General features: G+C 44.2%; 1 protein-coding gene across 4 annotated transcripts in view; it reads left to right on the top strand.

Moving 5' to 3' along the window:
- Window positions 1-22,022, top strand: part of PROM1 (prominin 1) — a 97,044-nt gene that overhangs the window by 61,147 nt on the left and 13,875 nt on the right. For all 4 annotated transcript variants that reach the window (XM_036329349.1, XM_036329323.1, XM_036329330.1 and 1 more), the window contains exons 9-17: window positions 1,687-1,761; window positions 3,123-3,186; window positions 6,378-6,537; window positions 13,537-13,689; window positions 14,697-14,820; window positions 16,480-16,583; window positions 18,566-18,650; window positions 20,448-20,591; window positions 21,207-21,278. In XM_036329349.1, coding sequence (XP_036185242.1) covers window positions 1,687-1,761; window positions 3,123-3,186; window positions 6,378-6,537; window positions 13,537-13,689; window positions 14,697-14,820; window positions 16,480-16,583; window positions 18,566-18,650; window positions 20,448-20,591; window positions 21,207-21,278 — 981 coding nt within the window. The remainder of the gene's footprint in view (window positions 1-1,686; window positions 1,762-3,122; window positions 3,187-6,377; window positions 6,538-13,536; window positions 13,690-14,696; window positions 14,821-16,479; window positions 16,584-18,565; window positions 18,651-20,447; window positions 20,592-21,206; window positions 21,279-22,022) is intronic.

The raw sequence follows: 22,022 nt of genomic DNA, 5'->3' as shown, positions 1-22,022 counted from the left end.
ATGTATCTATCATCTGTCTAGGTATATTGTCATATCCTATCTAATAAAGATGGAATATGCAAATTGACCATCACTTCACGACAAAGATGGTGGAGTCCACAGCCAATAAGGAGGGAATATGCAAATTGACGTGACAAAGATGGCAACGGCCAGGCCGGGACATTGCCATGACAACGACGCAGGCATTCCGCACCACCCCAGCCGCTCTGGGCCTCTGGGCAGTATGGGAAGGCCGAAAGGCGACTCCGGGCCAGAGCAAAGGCGATGCCGGCAGCCAGGACAAGGAAGGCCTATTCTTGCATGAATCTTCATGCATCGGGCCTCTAGGATATGCATAAAATGATAGGCATTTTGTTCTCTTCTCAGTTGTTTGCAGGAAAGTTGCAGGCATTATGCCCTTTTACCCCTAAATATTTCCTGACCTTACATAGCAAGTAATACCATTATCAACGTGAGGACATATACCATTGACCTAATCCTACCATCAAACCTACAGTGTATATTCAGATTTTGCCAATTTTTCTCAAAATGCATTTTTTTCTCATTTCAGTCTAAGGTCCAGTCAGGATCACATGTGGGCTTTGGTTTTCACGTTTCTTTAGTTTCTTCAATCTGAGACAGTGTCTGAGTCTATCTTTTTCTTATGACATTGACATTTTAAAAAATATATATTTTTATTGATTTCAGAGAGGAAGGGAGAAGGAGAGAGAGAGATAGAAACATCAATGATCAGAGAGATTCACTGATCGGCTTCCTCCTGCACGCCCCCTACTGGGGATCAAGCCCGCAACCCAGGCATGTGCCCTTGACTGGAGGTGAAGCTGGGATCCTTTAGTCTGCAGGCCGACGCTCTATCCACTGAGCCAAACCAGCTAGGACTACATTGACATTTTTTAAGACTACAGGCATTATACAGAATGACCTTCAATTTATATTTGTCTGATGTTTCCTCATGATTAGATTTAAAGTATGCACATTTGTCAGGATATCACAAAAGTGATACTGTGTCTTCGGTATACCGTGTCGGGAGGTACAGGATATTTGTCTTGGTATTGGTAAGAGATAGGACACTTTAAATCTATGCATGATGTAAAATGAAAAATTTATTCCAGATCATGCACCAAGAGAACCACGGATTGTATTACTTTTAAATGTGTTTTTGAAAAGATTGTTTATTCAACAACTAGTAGCCCTGCGCATGAATCCGTGCACCAGTAGCTAGCCAGTAGCTCACTGCTGCCCTCCAGTAGTTCCCCCCGACCCCTTCATAGCTTGCTGCCCTGTCCCCTCCTATAGCTCTCCACTGCCCACTTGTGTCTCACTGCCCCACCCTCCTGCTGATCCGTGATCCAGTCATTCCACGGTCGGTCATTACACTTCGCGGTGTAATGACCATTTGCATATTACATCTTTATTATATAGGAAATTCAGTACCTAAAATCTGAGGTCACACCTATTCAGTCTGTGTTCAATTTCTTTCCCTCCTGAGGCAGGAGACCTCCCCCATCTAAAATTAGTGCTTGATACAGGCCATTCTGTGCTAAATGTGTTTTCCCCACACAATACTCTGTTGTTCCAAAAAATATAGATCATACCCTATAATATAGAGGCTTGGAACTTGGATATAAGATGACAAGTGATTTGGGGGTAACCACCTTGCCTTATGTTTTGTCTTACACATTTCAGCTCAGATTGTTGGATAACGAAATTAATAACGTCAATGGTGTTCTTCAGACAAATCTATCCAGCCTGGTCCAAATGGTATGTTATCTGGGAAACATACAGTAGCTTATTTTAACGAGCAGACTGATGCGTATGAAAACAGGTAACAGAAGAAAAGCAGTGAGATTCAGTTGGGATGTTGTTTTATGTCATCGATGCTGCTAGGCTGCGGTGGAACATGGGGGCACCCTAAACCTCACGAAGTTTACATCTTGGATTGCACTGCCATAAAAGAGCATCATAGGCTGGGCAGCTGTTCACGGCAGACATTTATTTCTCCCAGTTCTGGTGGCGGGAATTCTGCCATCAGAATGCCGGTATGTCCGGGATCCGGTGAGAGACCTGTCCAGGTGGCAGGCGGTCATTTCTCACTGGGTCCTTTTCCTCACCTGGCAGAGAGCTCCCTGGGGCTCCTGTATAAGGGCCCCAACCTGATTCAAGGGGATCCACTCTCTTGACTTCATCACCCCCAGAGACCCACCTCCTAATACCATCACTCTGGGGGAGGGATTTCAACATTTGCATTTTAGGGGGGGACACAGACCTTGCATTCACAACAGGTTACAATCTCTGTAGTGCTCCCAGGCAGGTGGCAACACACACCAGTTGACACACAGAAACACAAGTTAAGCCCCTTCCATGGAAGAGGCTGGATAGTTCCTTGAGTGACTTGGGAAATAAAGACATTTTCCTGCCCCGGATTTAGCCTTTAAGCAACCTGGCTGGGCAAGGCTGTCTTCGTTCTTGTTTTTGCCTCACTACAATGTGTATTCTCCAGAAGCTGGGCTTTAAGGACATTATTGTTTTCTGTGAGCCTAGACCCCCAGTTTCATGTTGTGATTGCATGGAAAAGAAGATGCTATTTTAGAAATTCGCAGATATGGGTTATCTGTGAATCTGCATCTGCACACGGTGCATTGTATGGATCAGGGTTTCCTAACTTCAGCATACGGATGTGTGGGGCTGGGAAATTCCTTGCAGTGGGGGCTGTTCCTATGCATTGCAAGGTATTTATGAGCACCCTCACCCCGCCCTGCACAATGCCAGCAGCACCTCTCAGCTGTGACAACCAAAATGTCTCTACACATTGCCACATGTCTCCTTGGGGGACAGCATTGTCCCCATTTGAGAGACACTGGTATGGTGTAGATACATGGAAACTTAACATGAGTTAAAAGTGAAAAGTTAAAAACTTTTAGCGTAATCTTCGATGGGTACAGTTGAAAGCAAGTCCCCTCTATGGGGAATCTTTTGAGACTTTTAATGGCCACATAATGATAATTTCCACCTTAAGGTAAATGTTACATGTGGATTTTGCTTTTCTGCTGTGTGCTAAATGAGTACCGGTCCCTGGTGTTCTACTTACTGTGCACATCAATTTATTTTGAACTGTTTTTTAGAGCTATCAATCCATTAATAATATACCCGAGAGACTGCAAAAACAAACCACGGAAATAATACCAGGTGAGTCACAGACTGAAATAATTTTGTATCGCTCCTCATTAAGCATTGGTGGTTAGCACAAAGAAATCTACTAAGAATTCCATTGTTCTCTTTCCCTCTTAAAAAATGTTCTCTCGCCCTAACCGGTTTGGCTCAGTGGATAGAGCATCAGCCTGCGGACTCAAGGGTCCCCAGGTTCGATTCTGGTCAAGGGCATGTACCTTGGTTGTGGGCACATCCCCAGTAGGGAGTGTGCAAGAGGCAGCTGATCAATGTTTCTTTCTCATCGATGTTCCTAACTCTCTATCCCTCTCCCTTCCTCTCTGTAAAAAAATCAATGAAATATATTTTGAAAAAAATGTTCTCTCACTAAGACCTAGAAAACTAAAGGAATATCAGAGTTTTTGATGGCACCAAATTCACAATTGACATTGACTTAAAAAATAATAATCCTCGTATGAGCACAGATTGACATCGCCCCCTGCTGGCGGGAAGCTGCCTGGCTGAGGGGCACACTGCAGTGATGAGCCCTCAGGGTGAGCTATCACAGCCACCAGAAGCCAAAGTTTGGAGTCACATTCTGGTTGTTATCACTGGGGCAAAAGCTGTAGATTATTATATTTCCCAAAAGAACTTAAAATTGATATTTTTTTAAAAGAATACTATGTATAACGATTTATTTTGTCTTTGGAGATGTTTATTTGTCTTCTGATGCTGACGTAATGGTATTTAGATTCTGAAGGTCGCTCACAGTTTGGAGAGACAGACTGAGGTTGAGTGAATTCTACTGGTTGCGAATGATTGAATCACGTTATATTGAGGTTAGGGTAGGCGTAAACCTGGGTTGTCTGCTAAGAGGAGACATCTCTGAAGCTGTGTAAGACTATCTTCTCTTTTATTTTTATTTTTAAATATATTTTTATTGATTTTAGAGAGAGGAAGGGAGAAGAATAGAGAGATAGAAACATCAGTGATGAGAATCATTGATCAGCTGCGTCCTGACGCCCCCTACTGGGGATCGAGCCCACAGCAACCTGGGCATGAGCCCTGACCAGGAATCTAATCTTGACCTCCTGGCTCAAGGGTCATTGCTCAACCACTGAGCCACACTGGGCAGGCCAACTATCTTCTCTTTTAAACAAATCATTTTCTCAGTCCTTCTATTTATCTGTTGACCAAGTAGTTTGAAATATTGTGTTAGAGGTACTTGATTTTTTTTTCTAATACTATTCTTTCAACCCATTAAGACTTGTGGTTTTAAAAAAATTTTTTCCCCCACTATATAGTGCTTTAGATGCCCTGTGGGTTTTCTTTTTTGTGTTCATTCTAATATTTCACCTAAAAATACTCCGATGTTAAAGACAAAGTCACGCTTTGCTATGCCAGCATCCTAAGGCTGACCAATGCCATACCTCTGATAGCCACGTACTTACTGATCTCTGTTTACTTTCTCTGCCTCCCCTTCCTGGACCTCTCCTGCCAATCCATGCAGCTTCCCCTGTAAGTCTGGCAAAGCGGGGTGTGTGGAGTGCGTGAGCGAGGCCCATTGCACGCACCATCGTTGCCTAAACACAAGCCAGAGTTTTCCCAGGTCCAGGCGAGCGCCACTTCGTCAGCTGGAGTATTAACTGCTCATCCAAAACAAATAGAAACCCTCAGCTCCCCTGGTTTGACCATTTGGTCCTGTCCTGCGCACACTGTTTAAGCGCCTACTGTGTGCCAGGTTTCTGCTGGGCTCTGAGATGGGAAGTGACTAAGGCCTGGCCACTGCTGCCTTTTGGCTGGGCATGTGTACAGGTGCTGCTCATCACACTCTGATGACATGTTGAGGTCTGTGGGGGTGGGGCGAGGCTGATGGGAGACTTCCTAGAGGAAGCGACTTCTGAGGCCTAAAGGAGGTATTTGCTAAGAGAGGGCACCGGAGCTCGCAAGGCTGGGGAGCTGTGCAGCGTGACAGGGCAGGACAGCTTGGGAGGCAGACAGGGGCCCACTTCTTAGTTTCGGGAACCATCCATAGGAGAGGGGGAGTCCATAGATCTCATCTGTCTGACTCCCAGAAATCCCAGAGGTAAAAAGAGGCCCATGGAGTCACCTCGCCGAGGATCCTGGGGCTTTTCGCACGCAAGCTGTTTGCAGGAGGCATTGAGCCACATGCAGTGATATTGTGAGCAACACACTTTGAAAAAGGTTCCCACCACTTTTATGTAGTTCCATTTTGGACCATGCTCCCATCTACCCAGAATTCACCAGGAGACCCAGATGGCCTCGAGAGAACTGTGCACCTTGTCTTGGCTGCTGTGGAGATCGCAGGGTCAGGATTTTAAGTGCCTTGTCTGTTCTCAGTATACCTTGTGAGAATGTCAGGCCAGGGGACACCCTGCACCCCAGGTGGACTTTATTCTCGACCAGCCATTACCCACACTTTCCAGAAAGCTAGAACTTAACCTCCTCTCTGAAAGGCTAGGGTGGAGATGAACGAGGACTGTTTGACCACTGGGGATATTCTTGCTTTTTGCATGTAGCAAACACAGATGTGCTTTTACAAGGCTCAGTTTGCATGAGCCACACAAAAATTTAACAAAAATATCACCTGGAGTCCCTTGTTCACAACTTCAGCCCCAGAGAGTTGGTGTGTTTCTGATGCCGGCACATAGTGGAAGGAAATGTTAGGTTATGAAGTTGTTTTCCAGAAGTCACTTAACAGAAGCTGTAGAGTTAGATAAGCTCCATTTCCAGTGCTTTCTGAAAAAGACATATGGGCAAGTATTTAACATCTATGAGCCCCAGGGTCACTGGTATTAAATGGGAATAAGCATATCTATCTCAGTGAAATAAATGAGTTAATATTGATAAAAGTGCCTGGCCTGGGGTAGGTACACAGTACATTTTAATTATCTGACTCTTAAAAAAAATAAGTTAAACAATAAAAAAATAAATAAATAAAATGGGTAAAATAAAATAAGTAGGAAGAAAACTCTGGCTTGATTTCAGCACCATATCATCAAAGTCCATGCCCCTAGCCTGCTGTTTTGTTAAGTAATTGCTTTTTGCTGGTCTTGGCTACATTCCCGCTTGGTGCAGAACTTTTCATACTTCAAGTGCACACATAACATGGGAAAAAGTGAAAGTGGTTCAAGTTTTTCCCATTTTGGTGCCCAAACAAAGCTTCTGTTTCCTCTAGGAATGCATGACTGACGTGTTTTTGTTTCCAGCTGTCAAAAGGACCTTGAATTACATTGGTTTAAATATCAAAATGATAGCAGAAAAGGTTCCCATTCAGGAAAAGCTGTCAGTTTTCTTGGATTCCATCGAAGACCTTGAAAGTAACATCTACCGGGAATTGCCTAGGGTGGAAAAATATGAGTCATACAGGTGAGTGCCTCCTTTGAGCTGGTAAACTCACCAGGAGTGTGAAGCTTGCTATGCGGTAAATTTGACCTTATAACCAAGATAATCTTAGGAGAGCAAGTTGTACAAAGAGACCATAACCCAATGTATTCACCCTAGTTGATGCTCACTCGAAAAGTTGAATTGTTCACTTCATTGGGACATATACTAAAATGGAAATTATATGATATTTCAAGGACCCCCCCTTGTCCCATACATAGTTATTACAATATTATTGACTATATTCCCTATCTGTACTTTATATCTCTGTGACTATTCTGTGGCTACCAATTTGTACTTCTTTATCCCTTCATTGGGGGGAGGGGGGGACTCGGTAAAGTATATGATTGTCTAACCACTATGTTATACATCTGAAACTGATACAGAATGATATTGAATGTAAACTATAATTGAAAAAAATCACAGCCTTGCCCAGGTTTGCTCAGTGATTAGAAAGTCAGCCCTCAGACTGAAGGATCTTGGGTTTGATTCCCGGTCAAGGGCATATACCTTGGTTGCAGGCTCGATTCCTGGCCCTGGTCAGGGAGTATGCAGGAGGCAATCAATCAATGTGTCTCTCTCACATCGATGTTTCTCTCTCTCTCTCCCCTTCCTCCCTGCCTTCTACTGTCTCTTAAAAAAAAAAAATCAATGGAAAAATATCCTCAAGTGAGGATTTTAAAAAAATAAAAAAAATCACAGATCATAAAACCTTATAAGTAAATTTATTATGGAAATAAAAAATAAAATACAGGAACCAAGATGGCGGCATAGGTTAACACCAGAGTTAGCTGCCTCGAACAACCACTTCAAACAAAACAACTAACAGACAGAATGGACATCACCCAGAACCACAGGAACGCTGGCTGAGTGGAAGTCCTACAACTAGGAGGAAAGAGAAACGCATACTGCGACTCAGAGGAGGCGCAGTGCTGAAGTCAAATACTAAGGTGCGGAGTGCAGGCAGAGCGGGCTGGTGGCTGAGGGCACTGTTGGCGTTTTCAATCAGGAGGGAGTCGCAGACTCTGAGCTCCAGATCTGGGCGAGTCTTTAGGGACCCAGACTCAAACAGGAGAAGCGGGACTGTCTGGCTTCGGTCGGAACTCGAAGGCAGCTTTCTCTCCGAGGTTTGCAGCGGTTGCTGGGACTCAGAGAGGCAGAGCCCCTGGGGACTGGACTGAGAGCAGCCATAACTGCTCTCTCCAGCACACCCTGTTGATCCCGTGAGACCTGCCCCGCCCAAGCCCTGCACAGAGGCATTTGCCGGATAGCCTCAGGCAAAGGCTAGATTAGCACCTCCCTAGAAGACAGAAGTTCTCTCACTGCTGACACAGCTGATTCTCACAGCCAGTTGGCCTGGAGGTCAAATCCCCGCCAGTATTACCTACAACAATCAAGGCTTAACTACAACAAGACTGCGCATAAAGACCACTAGGGGTTGCACTAAGAAAGCATAAAAAATGCGGAGACAAAGAAACAGGACGCAGATGTCAGAAATGGAAGATATAGAGCTCAAAACCACACTTTTAAGGTCTTTCAATAAGTTTCTAAAAACTGCCTATAAATGTAGTGAGATCCTCAAGAAATCTAATGAGACCCTCGATGTTGTGATAAAGAACCAACTAGAAATTAAGCATACACTGACTGTAATAAAGAATATTATACAGACACACAACAGCAGACCAGAGGAGTGCAAGAATCAAGTCAAAGAATTGAAATGTGAAGAAGCAAAAAACACCCAACCGGAAAAGCAAAATGAAAAAAGAATCTGAAAATACGAAGATAGTGTAAGGAGCCTCTGGGACAACTTCAAGTGTAACAACATCAGAACTATAGGGGTGCCAGAAGATGAGAGAGAGCAAGATATTGAAAACCTATTTGAAGAAATAATGACAGAAAACTTCCCCTACCTGGTGAAAGAAATAGACTTACAGGTCCAAGAAGCACAGAGAACCCCAAACAAAAGGAATCCAAAGAGGACCACACCAAGACACATCATAATTAAAATGCCAAGAGCAAAAGACAAAGAGAGAATCTTAAAAGCAGCAAGAGAAAGAAACTCAGTTACCTACAAGGGAATACCCATACGACTGTCAGCGGATTTCTCAACAGAAACTTTGCAGGCCAGAACGGAGTGGCAAGAAATATTCAAAGTGATGAATGCCAAGAACCTACAACGAAGATTACTTTATCCAGCAAAGCTATCATTCAAAATTGAAGGTCAGATAAAGAGCTTCACAGATAAGGAAAAGCTAAAGGAGTTCATCACCACCAAACCAGTATTATATGAAATGCTGAAAGGTATCCTTTAAGAAGAGGAAGAGGAAGAAAAAGGTAAAGATGCAAATTATGAACAACAAATATGCATCTATCAACAAGTGAATCTAAGAATCAAGTGAATAAATAATCTCATGAACAGAATGAACTGGTGATTATAATAGAATCAGGGACATAGAAAGGGAATGGACTAACTATTCTTGGTGGGGAAAGGGGTGTGGGAGATGCGGGAAGAGACTGGACAAAAATTGTGCACCTATGGATGAGGACAGTGGGTGGGGAGTGAGGGCGGAGGGCGGGGTGGGAACTGGGAGGAGAGGAGTTATGGGGGGAAAAAGAGGAACAAATGTAATAATCTGAACAATAAAGATTTAATTAAAAAAATAAAATAAAATAAAATACAATTGAAACTACATGAAGAACATGAGCATAGTTTCTGCAGAGCTGACCTGCAAATTCAGGATTCATTCCGTATTTTATTTAATTTGAAGACTTGAAGTTCTTGAGCCAAATTTTTAATAAGTTGCACTTTTGTTGTCATTAGTGACTTCTAGAATCGTAGTGATAATTATCTGAGGCATGTACCAGGATTTTAAAACTTTAATTAAGAAGGACAAGGGCAGGGGAGAAACTAAGATGGCGGCATAGGGAAACACCGAAATTGCTGCCTTCTACAACAACTTCAAAACACAATAAAAAGACAAAACGGACATCATCCAGAACTTACAGGAAGGCTGGCGGAGTGGAAATTCTACAACTAGAAAGAAAGAGAAAAGCACATTGAGGGTCAGGAGCTGCAGAAGTAAAGTGCAAAGGTACAGAGGCTCGAGAGTGCTCGGAAAGGGGCTGGTACCTGAGGACATGGCTGTCTTTTTGAATTGGGAGGGAGTCACAAGCTCCCGACTGCTCTGAACTCCGGTTCCGGGAAGTCTCTGGGGACCCAGGACTCATACGGGGAGAAACTGGACTGTCTGGCAGCGGGAAGAACTCGGAACTCGAGGGCGGCTTTCTCTCAGAGGTGCTTGCAACAATTAAATTATCAGGACACTGAGACACTCGCAGCCCCTTAGGGCAGGGCTGAGAATCTGCCATAGTTCCTTGCTCTGCCCTTTGATTCCCTGAGACCCCGCCCCACCCAGGCTGCAGCAGAGGCTTTTGCATATGAATTCCCTGGCCCTTTGCAACCTGAAAATTACCTAACAAACTGCAGCTGGGCCACAGACCCAGAACTTCCAAGAGAAGGCCCAAGGCCCCACAGCAGCTTCCATTGCTTCACAGCTGGGCCTCATCAGGGTACCTCCAAACTCCAAAAAAGGAAGGGGAATCTGCAGTTCTCTTCATAGCTCCTGCTGGGTAACCTCCAAGAGCCAGTGTACCCAGTGGTCAGAGGGGGACCATCCGGATTACAACTCCTCAGATCCATAAGGGACACACCCAGGGGGCAGACGCAATGAGCACCAAAGCCCCACTGAAGCAAGTCTTGCCCCCGAAGGGTGTCTTAAGCACAGAAGTTCTCCCACTGCAGACACAGCCGATTCTCACAGCCAATTGGCCTGGAGGTCAATTCCTCCCAGTGATCCTACAACAATCAAGGCATAACTACAACAATACTGTGCACAAAGCCCACAAGGGGGTGCACCAAGAGTGTCCACCTCAGGTAACGGGGGAGGCTGAGCCACTGGGCCCTACAGGACACCTAGCACACAAAACCACTCTACCAACACAGGGAAGCATAAAAAATGCGGAGACAAAGAAACAGGTCACAAATGACAGAAATGGAGGAAAGCAAACGACTGGATAGAGAGTTCAAAACCACGTTTATAAGGTTTTTCAAGAATTTTATGGAAACCGCCGATAAATTTAGTGAGACCCTCAAGAAATCTAGTGAGACCCTCGAGGATATGAAAAAGGACCAACTAGAAATTAAGCATACACTGACTGAAATAAAGAACATTATACAGACACCCAACAGCAGACAAGAGGATCCCAAGAATCAAGTCAAAGATATGAAATACAAAGAAACAAAAAATACCCAACCGAAAAAGAAAAAAGAAAAAAGATTCCAAAAATATGAAGATAGTGTAAGGAGCCTCTGGGACAACTTCAGGCGTACCAACATCAGAATTATAGGGATACCAGAAGAAGAGAGAGGGCAAGATATTGAAAACCTATTTGAAGAAATAATGACAGAAAACTTCCCCTACCTGGTGAAAGAAATAGACTTACAAGTCCAGGAAGTGCAGAGAACCCCAAACAAAAGGAATCCAAAGAGGACCACACCAAGACACATCATAATTAAAATGCCAAGAGCAAAAGACAAAGAGAGAATCTTAAAAGCAGCAAGAGAAAGAAACTCAGTTACCTACAAGGCAGCTGATTTCTCAACAGAAACTTTGCAGGCCAGAACGGAGTGGCAAGAAATATTCAAAGTGATGAATACCAAGAACCTACAACCAAGATTACTTTATCCAGCAAAGCTATCATTCAGAATAGAAGGTCAGATAAAGAGCTTCACAGATAAGAAAAAGCTAAAGGAGTTCATTACCACCAAACCAGTATTATATGAAATGCTGAAAGGTATTCTTTAAGAAGAGGAAGAAGAAAAAGGCACTCTTACCATTTGCCACAGCATGGATGGAACTGGAGAGCGGATAAATACCACACGATCTCACTCAATTGTGGAATATAATGAACAACATAAACTGATGAACAAGGACTGATCCAGAGACGGAGAGGCATTGATTGGACTGTCGGGCCTTGGAGGGAAGGTAGGGGAGGGTGGGGGTAAGGGGGAAAGATCAACCAAAGGACTTATATGCAAGCATATAGGCCTAACCAATGGACACGGACAATGGGGCGGGGGGGGGGGGAGGGCATGAGCGGGGGGGAGGGGGGGAGGGGGTAACGTGGGGATAAGGACACATATGTAATATCTTAATCAATAAAAAATATATTTAAAATAAAAAAAAAAACAAAAAAAGAAGGACAAGGGCAGTTGGATAATATTCTTTCCATCGTTGGTTTATAAAATAAATGTGGAGAGGTCAGTGCTTGCAGAAAGTGCATTCCTGAACCCAGTCAGTTGTTTCAAGAGCTCAGGTAAGCAGCCATTTGCCCCATTAGAAAGTGCTACTGATGGGGTTTGGCCCTGGGAGGTGCGGGCAGAATATCAGACCAAGGGCTAGGGAGGGAAGGACTTGGCGACTTGAGGGATTCAGAGGATCAGGTGAGCCGTTGAGAAGCACTTTCCCCTCTGAAAGGCTCAGCCCCATGACCCACCCCTGGAAGTGTTCTCACTACCCAAACCCAAGGACACTCCAGAGACATTCATTCCTATTTGGGTTATTTGTTATGCAAGAGCATAAGATAAACCATAACAATAATCACTAGCCATTAGGGAACGGTTACAGCATGCCGACCAGCACCGCACGCGTGACTTGTATAATATGCACCTACGTCCCCTGGTTGTGTTGTGTTCTCTTTATAGCCTCGCTTTGTAGAAAACTGAGGCTCAGGAGAATGAAGTGACTCACTTAAGGCAGCAACAACATTGTCAGAGGTGCATTTTCAACCCCATCTGACTATCTCTTCATTATTGCCCTGTAATCCACAGACCATTTTCCTACCGTGGGGCGAGGCCACCCCAGTGGGTATCAGGGCAAACATAAGACAGACCCTTTCTCAGTGAACTTACAGTCTCGTTAAAGTTTCACAAATGGAAAGAAGGGTACAGTTATCTGTCCACCTGTCAGCTCCCCCTGCCCAGAGACCATCAGCTCATTTTTAAAAGAAATTTAACTAAGCCAAAGAGGCATGCATTAACGGAAAAGGATTTCTGAGGCCACATTCCATGGCTTATTGAATTATGTGTCCCCTAGGATCCGGAACAAATGCCATAGAAGGAATGCAGGTGGCTGTTATTATAATTATCAAGATTGCTTTTAATTGGATGAAAGGCTTTTGTCTCACAAGTAAATTCTTTTTTAGTGTTTTAAAGGTTGGGAAGCATTTTTAGCCTCAGCTGCTGGAAAAGCTTCGTGTACACTCTAGGACTGCCAGGAAGACCTAATTGAGGATCCATTATCCTCAAATGTCACACAGGACCATTACAAAATTGGTATTTGCCTTCTGCAGGCATTTGATTTAGGATGCTCATAAAATTCTAAAATGCACTCACTGAGAGGAGAATTTCTGGTTCTGTGGAGGAGATAATGCCCACCAAACATCTGTACAGTCACAAAATATTTTAGAGAAATACCTGGGAAAAGAGCTCAATATTTCTTTGTCTGTTGACTATAATCTTGGTCTGTTTCCACCTCCTCATTATTCTAATAAGTACATCCAGGGCTAGGAACCTTGAAAGAACATAAAAGTCTTAAGGCTCATTGTTACTTGTAGCCCTGGAGAAGTTGAGCAAACCCTGCTTATGAGCTCCACAGAAGTGAAGCAAAGGAAGAAAATAATCCTATGACCATGGAGCAAGAACGCTTCAAAACCAAGATAAAAATTAAGGTTTCTTATTGGTTGGGTTGGAAGACTAGCGGTGGGAAGGCATCATTTCACATCACCTTCTGAGGAATTAACAAGGGCTTCTAATATTTCATTGCCAAGTATTATACTCAACTGTTTCTGCCCCAGTATGGCAGCTTTTGTGTTACGAGGATGTCACCTCTTTCATGTATAATAGCACTGTGCTTGTTTCACCAGGTGGCTGAGTTGCTTGATTATCTGCTGTTTTCTGACTCTCATCATGATTTTTTATTACCTGGGCTTGTTGTGTGGCGTGTTTGGCTATAAACAGAATGCCACCCCAACCACACGAGGCTGCGTCTCAAACACCGGAGGCACCTTCCTCATGGTGTGAGTGTTTGCTCTTCCTTGCTAGTGGAGGGGTGGGAACTCGGAGGAGAGTAGGTGACATGGTGGTCCTCTGGGCTGAGCACTGCGTTCCATCGGTGTGTTGGTTGATTATACTTTTATCAATTTGGGAAATTTCATTAAGAGTAAAAAAGTCAAAGAAAATTCTAAATTAGTTGCACTTTGATAGGTAAGCTTAAACATGCTGCTTATGGTGGGCTCCTTTTTAAAGCAGCTATTATGAAAATTATGTCCAAGTTTGCTGTCTTTATTCCCATTGTTTTTTTTCTATATTCATATCCATTCATCCACCCATCTATTTAGCCATGCATCCATCCATTTATCCATCCATCCATCCATCCATCCATCCATCCGTATATTCACCAGATATTGTTAAAGATTGACCTGTTATCAGATACTGATCTATATGGTCATCTAGCTTGTTCCCTTTGAAACTCCAGAAACTTCATGCTCTGCCAAGGGTATCCTTCAGAGAGAAGTTGCATTGTGTTTCTCTTGAACGTAAAGCCCCTCCCTTTCCTGGCAGTACAGCCCTACCTGCCTCTCAAGCTGCCATTCACCACACTCTGTGCTCTGGATGCAGAGCCATGTTGGCCCCCTTCAGACTCCCAAGGGCACATTTCTTGCTTTAGAACCTCCCCACTCACAGTGTCCGCTGCAGAAAGTCTTGGTTCACTCAAGTAACTCAGAGCCCATGTCTGAACCATGGTACTGGCTGCAGGTGGACCAGGAATAAGCCTTAAGGGTTCCCTAAGTACATATTGTGCCCAGGACTGAAAGACCACTGTGCTGACCACTTTCTGTCTTCACTCCTGGGTAAGCTGACTCATTTGACCTGTAAACAGCTAAAGATGCAGGTTCCTCTTCTACATTGAGTATAGAGTCAGTAATTACTGATAGGTAATATTGAATAATGAACAATTCCTTATAGAATTCTTAACTTTATTTCTTTTCTTTCTTTTCTTTTCTTTTCTTTTTTTCTTTTGCAGTGGGGTTGGAGTTAGTTTCTTCTTTTGTTGGATATCGATGCTCTTTGTGGTTCTTACTTTTGCCATTGGTGTAAATATGGAAAAATTGGTCTGTGAACCTTACCAAAACAGGAAGTTATTCCAGGTAAATGAGGGTTTTTTAAAAAATATATTTTATTGAATTTTTACAGAGAAGAAGGGAGAGGGATAGAGAGTTAGAAACATCGATGAGAGAGATAGATCAGCTGTCTCCTGCACGCCCCCCAGTAGGGATGTGCCCGCAACCAAGGTACATGCCCTTGACCGGAATCGAACCTGGGACCCTTGAGTCTGCAGGCCAATGCTCTATCCACTGAGCCAAACCGGTTCAGCTAAATGAAGTTTTTGTTACCATTAAGGCAGAGCTTGAGCCAAAACTTTGGGTTTCTTCAAGAGCAGTGCAAAAAGATGAGTAGTTTGATTTTTATTCAAAAAGTTGAGATTCCTTCTATCAGAGCAAAAAATATATATGCTGTTATTATTATTATTTTTTGTAAGTGAAATCATACCAGGAATTAAAGCATGTGTATCAATGGGGACATTAATATTTGGGGAGAAGAAAATTTTGCTCAGCAGTAGTTCCCAAATATGGCTGGAAAATCAGAAGATAAATCCCTGGGTGCCTCCAAACCCCAGGAAGTTTCTGACATTTTAAAGAGTTTCCCAGATGACAGTTGCCCACACAGATGGTTTGAGACCATATATTTGAAGTGAAGGGGATGATAAATTATATGTCTCCTGGCAAGATAGTTTGTTCTTGGCAGAATATGACGAGGCAGTTGGAAGTGGGTCTCAAGCCTCATTTTCTCCCTCGAAACCCAACTTCCACATAGTCTAGGGGGGCATTTCACATTTAGCTTCATTTAATTAGAAGGACGTTTGGGTTTTCATGTTTGCCCTTTAAGTTTGGCTCTCCGATGTTTTTCTCCAGATTCTGATTTTTTAAACATATTTATGTTTCCCTGTTTTACTGTGTATATTTTCCAATTCAGGATCTGTCACAAAATCAGGTGAATGGCTATTAAACTAATCAGTTGTTGTCATGGTATTTTAATGATTTGATTGGTTGAGAAAAGCTAAATTGAGAGCATAGATTTGTCATATTATCCTCACATGGACTCTTGATAAAAAAAAAATAGTAACAACACATCAAACTAAACTCTATTATCTTCCATATTGTGTTAAATCGTTAAAAATAATTCTTAAAAAGTAGGGGCTATTTCTAAACCATTTCCACTCCTCAAGCACATACACAGCCATGCATGAATTAGCCCATGTTAAATATATATGATGTGAAGTCGGAGAATGTGTGAGTGTTAATTCATTTTGTCTAGAGAGAAGTAGTGAGGAGCTGGGTCAACCGCTTTGTGGCTTTCTATTATCTACTCTTAATAAAATGGTCTGTTCTTGTCATTTCTAATGTGTTTGTTTTACTAAAAAGTAGAGTTCTCCAAAGTAATTTCAATAATTTCTGCTGATGCTACCCAGTGGTGGTTTGATTTATTCCAACCACACTATTGTTTTATAGTTTTAAATTGAACATCAATGAGGAGCATCATGACATGAAAATCCCTAAAATATACTTAACATAACATTGTTTTTATTATATGTGTATATGTTAGTGTAAAACTGCCTTTTTTAAAAGTTTTGTTTTATTACTTAAAGTATTACAAAGAGTATTACATATGTCTCCTTTTTTTTTCCCCCCTTGACCTTCCCCCAGAAAACTGCCTTTCTTTTTAAAAAGTTTTAAAATTTGTTCTAGATTATGGACACACCATATTTACTAAATGAGAATTGGAAATACTATCTCTCTGGCAAGATATTTAACAATATGGATATTAATCTCACTATTGAACAAGTTTACAGGTATAAGTTTTTTTTGCTGGTTCAAATGTTGTTTATTTTCAGAATGATAATTTTATTTTCCAAGTGCCTTTAACTTTAATGATCAGACGTGCCAGTTTCAGAATTAAACTGTTCTCTAGTCTTACCAAAGGAATAGTAGAAATAAGACCAAGAAGTTGATCCTTCCCTTGAGAACCTTCTAGACCTTGGAATGGTGGTGCTTTAAGGTCCCCCTGTCCAGGGATCACTAGGACACACTGGTGAAAGTGACTTTAAAATGCATAGCAGGACCCTGTGAAAACTCTTGTTCAAGGACCACCCTGCCCCAAATAAATGCCACGTAACACAAAGTCAGTGGGTGGGTCCAAACCACAGATGCGCAAATGGTGATGCAGCTCAAGGGCCATTCTGTGGGGCGGGGGCTGCCTGGGCTCCGGTCCTGGCTCTGCCACCAGGCCTCTGTGATCTTAGACGGTACACTTCCTCGCTGTACAATAGGAATGACATTTCAGTGTCTCTCAGCTCCTCTAGCAGAGACAGCAGATGAGTGAGTGGCACATGAGTTCACCATCCTTTCACTTTGCCCTCCTGGCAGACATTGCTAATCAACTGTGGTCTTCTACTCAGCCCAGAGACCTCTCAGGATCTTTCTCAACAGCATGTTCTAGGCCTGTGGTCGGCAAACTGCGGCTCTTTGGCCCCTTGAGTGTGGCTCTTCCTAAGCCTTAGGAGTGCCCTAATTAAGTTAATAACACTGTACCTACCTATATAGTTTAAGTTTAAAACATTTGGCTCTCAAAAGAAATTTCAATCGTTGTACTGTTGATATTTGGCTCTGTTGACCAATGAGTTTGCCGACCGCTGTTCTAGGCAGACATTATCAATCCATTGGTGTTTTTGTGCACGATTAAACCATCCCTGTGTGGAGAGGACACGACCACGTTCTTTGTGATTCTGGGTCCTGCAGGACTCTAGCCTTCCTTCTGTTAGGACATCAAGCTTTCTGTTCCAGCAGCACCAGCCTACTTGGGGCTCTCTACGGAGGGCTATCACACCTCCTAGGATGCGGAGTGTTTCTTCTCCAGGCACCTCTCAGGGCTAGAGGGCTCTGGCTGCAGCACAGGGAGGACACACCCTCAGGAAGTGGCTGTGTGGGTGACAGAAATATGCATCAGATGAGGCTCAGGGGAGGTGGTTTTCTCATTTTAAGGAAGCGCAGAGAGTGAGGCTAAGTCAGGTTTCTAGCCAAAGGATCCTGACCTGTCGGTAGCCCCCTGGGTGTCTCCATCCTGCCATTAGAATGTGCCTCCAACCAGGTGTTTAGTGAGTGAAGCTCAGCCCTGGGGATACAGAGAGAGATGGGCTGGCAGAGGTTTGACAGAACCTTTTAATAAAGCCCAAGATATGCCTTGTAACACCTACCTATAGCAAGTGTTGTTTTGTTTTTTGTTAAATTTAATTTTTTAATATTTTATTGATTTCAGAGAAAGGGAGAAGGAGAGAGAGAGAAACATCAATGATGAGAGAGAATCATTGATAAGCTGCCTCCTGCGTGCCCCCCACTGGGGATTGAGCTCCCAACCCGGGCATCAAACCCTGACCTCCTGGTTCATGGGTCAGCACTCAACCACCCAGCCACACAGGCTGGGCTAGGGTGTTTTTAAATGAGAATTTATTTCTTTCCAATGTATAAATGTGTTATTCCTTATAGACCTGGAAAGAACACAGAGGAGACAGACAGAAGAACATATTTACCGATCCTACTGAACCTGTTTCCAAATGGGACATTTTGTAAAGTGGGGAACGAAGTCAGGAATGGTGGGCACCACGGGGGTTCAGGCCGCCGCTGGTCACAGCCTGCTGCGTGGACCCCCAGTGGCCACTTTGTTCACAGATTGTAAACAGAGACTGTTACCCCTTCTTTTCCTCGTTGGCAGGGGACGGGGGGAGGGGGGGGGCACAGCTGCCTCTCTGGTTCATGGTCGCTCTGCTTATCCCCACAGAGACTGCAAAGACAACAAAGGCATCTACACTGCCCTGCAGCTGGAGAATGTCTACAATGTCAGTGAGCATCTCACCGTTGAGGAGGTACGCACTCGGAACCCGCCAGGACATTCCCGTGGCTCTTTCCCCAATCCACTTGTCTTTGCTGCTTCAAAAGGGGGTGAAATTCATATAAAATGAACCATTTTGGAGTGACACTTCATATGCTCTAATTCCAAAACATGTGCATCCCTCCCGGCCAGTTGGTGTCTCTCTTGAGGCATGAGTACCTCCAGTTGATTGTCCCCTAACAGGGCCTCCAAGGGAAAGATTCTGTCTCCCTGAGGGTTGGTGTTTCGAGAGGAGCAAGCCCCACTTGCTTCGCAGGGAGCTTGGCTCTATAAGACTGGCCACCGTTTTCTGCCAGGTCCCTGGAGGGGGGCTAGGCACCAAGAGCTATGGGCTCTCCTGAGCTCTGCTGGCCCTGGGCCCAGGACAGCGTGGGAGCAGGGATGGAAGGGGACAGGATGGAATGCCCCTTCTGACCAGCAGAGGGAGCAGGAGAGTTTCAGCTGCCTAAGCCCAGGGTGCCATCTGTCAAGGCCATCCCCACTCCCCTACTCCTCTAGGCCCTCTGGGTTTCTCAGCTGTGTCTCAACCAATAGGCATGTGTCTCTCCCTCCCTCTCCCTCCCTTTCTCCCTTCTGCTCTAAATATCCTTGGGTGAGGATTAACAAAACAAATTTAAAAATTTTAAAAAGGGGGTTACAGTATACACATTTTGTATTGATTATATTCCCTAAATATACCTTGCCTATATATATAAATAAAAATGTAATTTTGTAACCAAGCCCAAAATAAATGCCCTCCACATATTTCCCCATCATGCCTGCCATCAGACGTTCTCTCTGTGTGCCAGGATGAGTAGCGGTGGGTGCGGAGGGCCCAGCGTCCTTGGGCACCACACACTGCCGGCACTACCGGCTGGCTCTTAGGACGACCCCAGGCCATCCTTCCTGCTCCCATAAATGCAAGCTCCCCAACCACCTGAGTCCAGTGCCTGTGCCTCCTGTCCCGGATGCAGCCTGCCCACCCCCTTTCAGCATCTCTTTCGTTAAGACTCACTCAGAAGCCACCTCCTCTGTTTTGCCCTCCCTGCCTCCTCTCCTAGAAGGTTCTCCCCCATCCTTCATGTCCTGGTGCAGGTCCTGTGCCTTTATTATGATATTGCCTCTGCCTTTTGAGGTCCTTGAGACTAAAGATGTGCTGTTATTTTGCTTTGCACCCCACCTCCTCACATAGCGCTCTGCATAGAGCATAAGGAAAGAGGCAGGGGAGGGGTGCGAGGGGAGGGAAGAGTTAAGAAGAAATGCCAGTCAAGTGCCTGTGTATTTTTTTTGTCCTGTGTAATTTTTTTTCTAAATATATTTTTATTGATATCACATCAATGATGAGAGAGAATAATTGATTGGCTACCTCCTGCACACCCCCTACTGGGGATGGAGCCGAAACCGGGGCGTGTGTCCTGACGGGGAATCGAACTCTGACTTCCTGGTCTATAGGTCAATGCTCAACCACTGAACCATGCTGGTCGGGCTCCTGTAATTAAAAAAAAAAAAAAAAAAAAAGAAACAGATTTTTTTGAGAGAGAGGAAGGGAGAAGGAGAGAAACAATGATCGACTGTCTCTTGCATGCCCCACCACCCCGTGGGGGATGGAGCCCGTAACCTGGGCATGTGCCAAGACTGGGAATCAAACCAGCAACCTTTCACCTTTCAGTGGTAAAGGGATGACGCCCAACCAACTGAGCCACACTGGCCAGGGCTGTCTGGTGTAATTTCATTGCTCCTCAGTGACTTTTTTGGAGAAAAATGGACTTACTTATGACTTCTTATTGCACAGCACATTAGACACATGAACAATGAATTTAAAAAGATGAGCGTGAACCTTGATGACATTGTCCTCAAAGAAGAAGGAAAAAGAAACCTTCTGGATTTCAGTGACTCGGGAGTGGAGCAAATCGATTATGACACTTACTTGGCTGAGGTATGTATGACCCATGTGTCCACAATTGGTCTTTGGGGGGGAAATTAGAACACAAGTCTTTTTTAGTCTGTTTTGATTTACTTTTTTATTAAGATGAAATTCACATAATAGAAAAGCAACTATTTTTAAGTGAACAATCGCTAGTGTTCAGGATAATCGCACTGGGACACAAGGCCCCACCTCTGTCCAGCATGAGAACACCTTCATCGCCCAAAAACAGAGCCCTGTGTCCCTTCAGCAGCTGCCCCTCATTCCCCCTCCTGGCCCTTGGTCGCCACCAACCTGTGCTCCGTTTCTATGCATCTACCTGTCCTGGGTATTTGATATGAGTGGGGTCATGCAGGATGTGACCTTTGTGTTTAATGGCCTTCACTGACCCCTTCATGTAGCCCACCATTTTTGAGGTTCATCTGCATGACAGCACGTGCCAGTCAGTACTTCTGTTCTCCATGTGGTCGCATAGTATGGTCGCATGGGTCTAAAGACGAATGCAGACGCTATGTATGAGTGTCTGCCCGATTTTATGGACCATGTTCCTTCTGTTGCCTATTAGACGTTATTAAGATTTTAAAAAACCATAGTCATGACATGGTTCTTTTTAATCTCTTTTTTCAGACAGGTAAATCGTTAACAAAAGTGAATCTCTTAACATATGCAAGTGGTTTAAAAGAACACGCCAACAAGTTGGTAAGTCCTGAAGGCCCAATTAAATTCTGAAATCCCTGTCAATATCCAATGCCAACACGGCTGTTAGGGGAACTATTGAAAGGGTTCCTCACACCACAAGGAACCCCTTCTTTTAAAAAAAAATGTTTTAATTTATTTCAGAGAGGAAGGGAGAGGGAGGAAAGAGGGAAACATCAACAATGAGAGAGAATCATTGATCAGCTGCCTCCTGCATGTCCCACATTAGGGATCAAGCCCAAAACTTGGGCATGAGCCCTGACCGGGAATCAAACTGTGACTTCCTGGTTCATAGGTCAACTCTCAGCCACTGAGCCACACTAGCCTGGCAGATAATCCCTTCTTGACAAGCACTTCTTCAAGTTTCCATCAGCAGCCACAGCTGCATGGCCCAAAAATCCGTGAGCGTGGGAAGGCTCCCATGGTGGCCTCGGGGTGCACGCAGCTCTTCCCGAAGCCTGTGCTTGGTCCTGGTGCCCATAATGTGCCGGGGTCCGGCCCCAGCAGGTCCAGGGGTCCCCAAAGGTGTAGACGGAGTCGGTGAAGAAGGAATGACACGGAGACAGCATTCAGTTGATCATCATAGCCAGGTTCTGTAGCCAAGTTCTGGTCAGGATCTCCAGAGAGGTTCTGCTTAGGATCTCCAGCCAGGTTCTGTGTTCATGTTGTCTTGCTAGGTTCTCCAGCCAGGTTCTCCAGGTTCTCCAGCCAGGTTCTATAGCCAGGTTCTGTCCAGGTTCTCCAGCC

Source organism: Myotis myotis, unplaced genomic scaffold (assembly GCF_014108235.1).
Source record: "Myotis myotis isolate mMyoMyo1 unplaced genomic scaffold, mMyoMyo1.p scaffold_m19_p_1, whole genome shotgun sequence".
Classification (NCBI taxonomy): domain Eukaryota; kingdom Metazoa; phylum Chordata; class Mammalia; order Chiroptera; family Vespertilionidae; genus Myotis; species Myotis myotis.
Note: the sequence above shows the minus strand (reverse complement) of the source record. Positions and strands in the feature narration are given on the sequence as shown.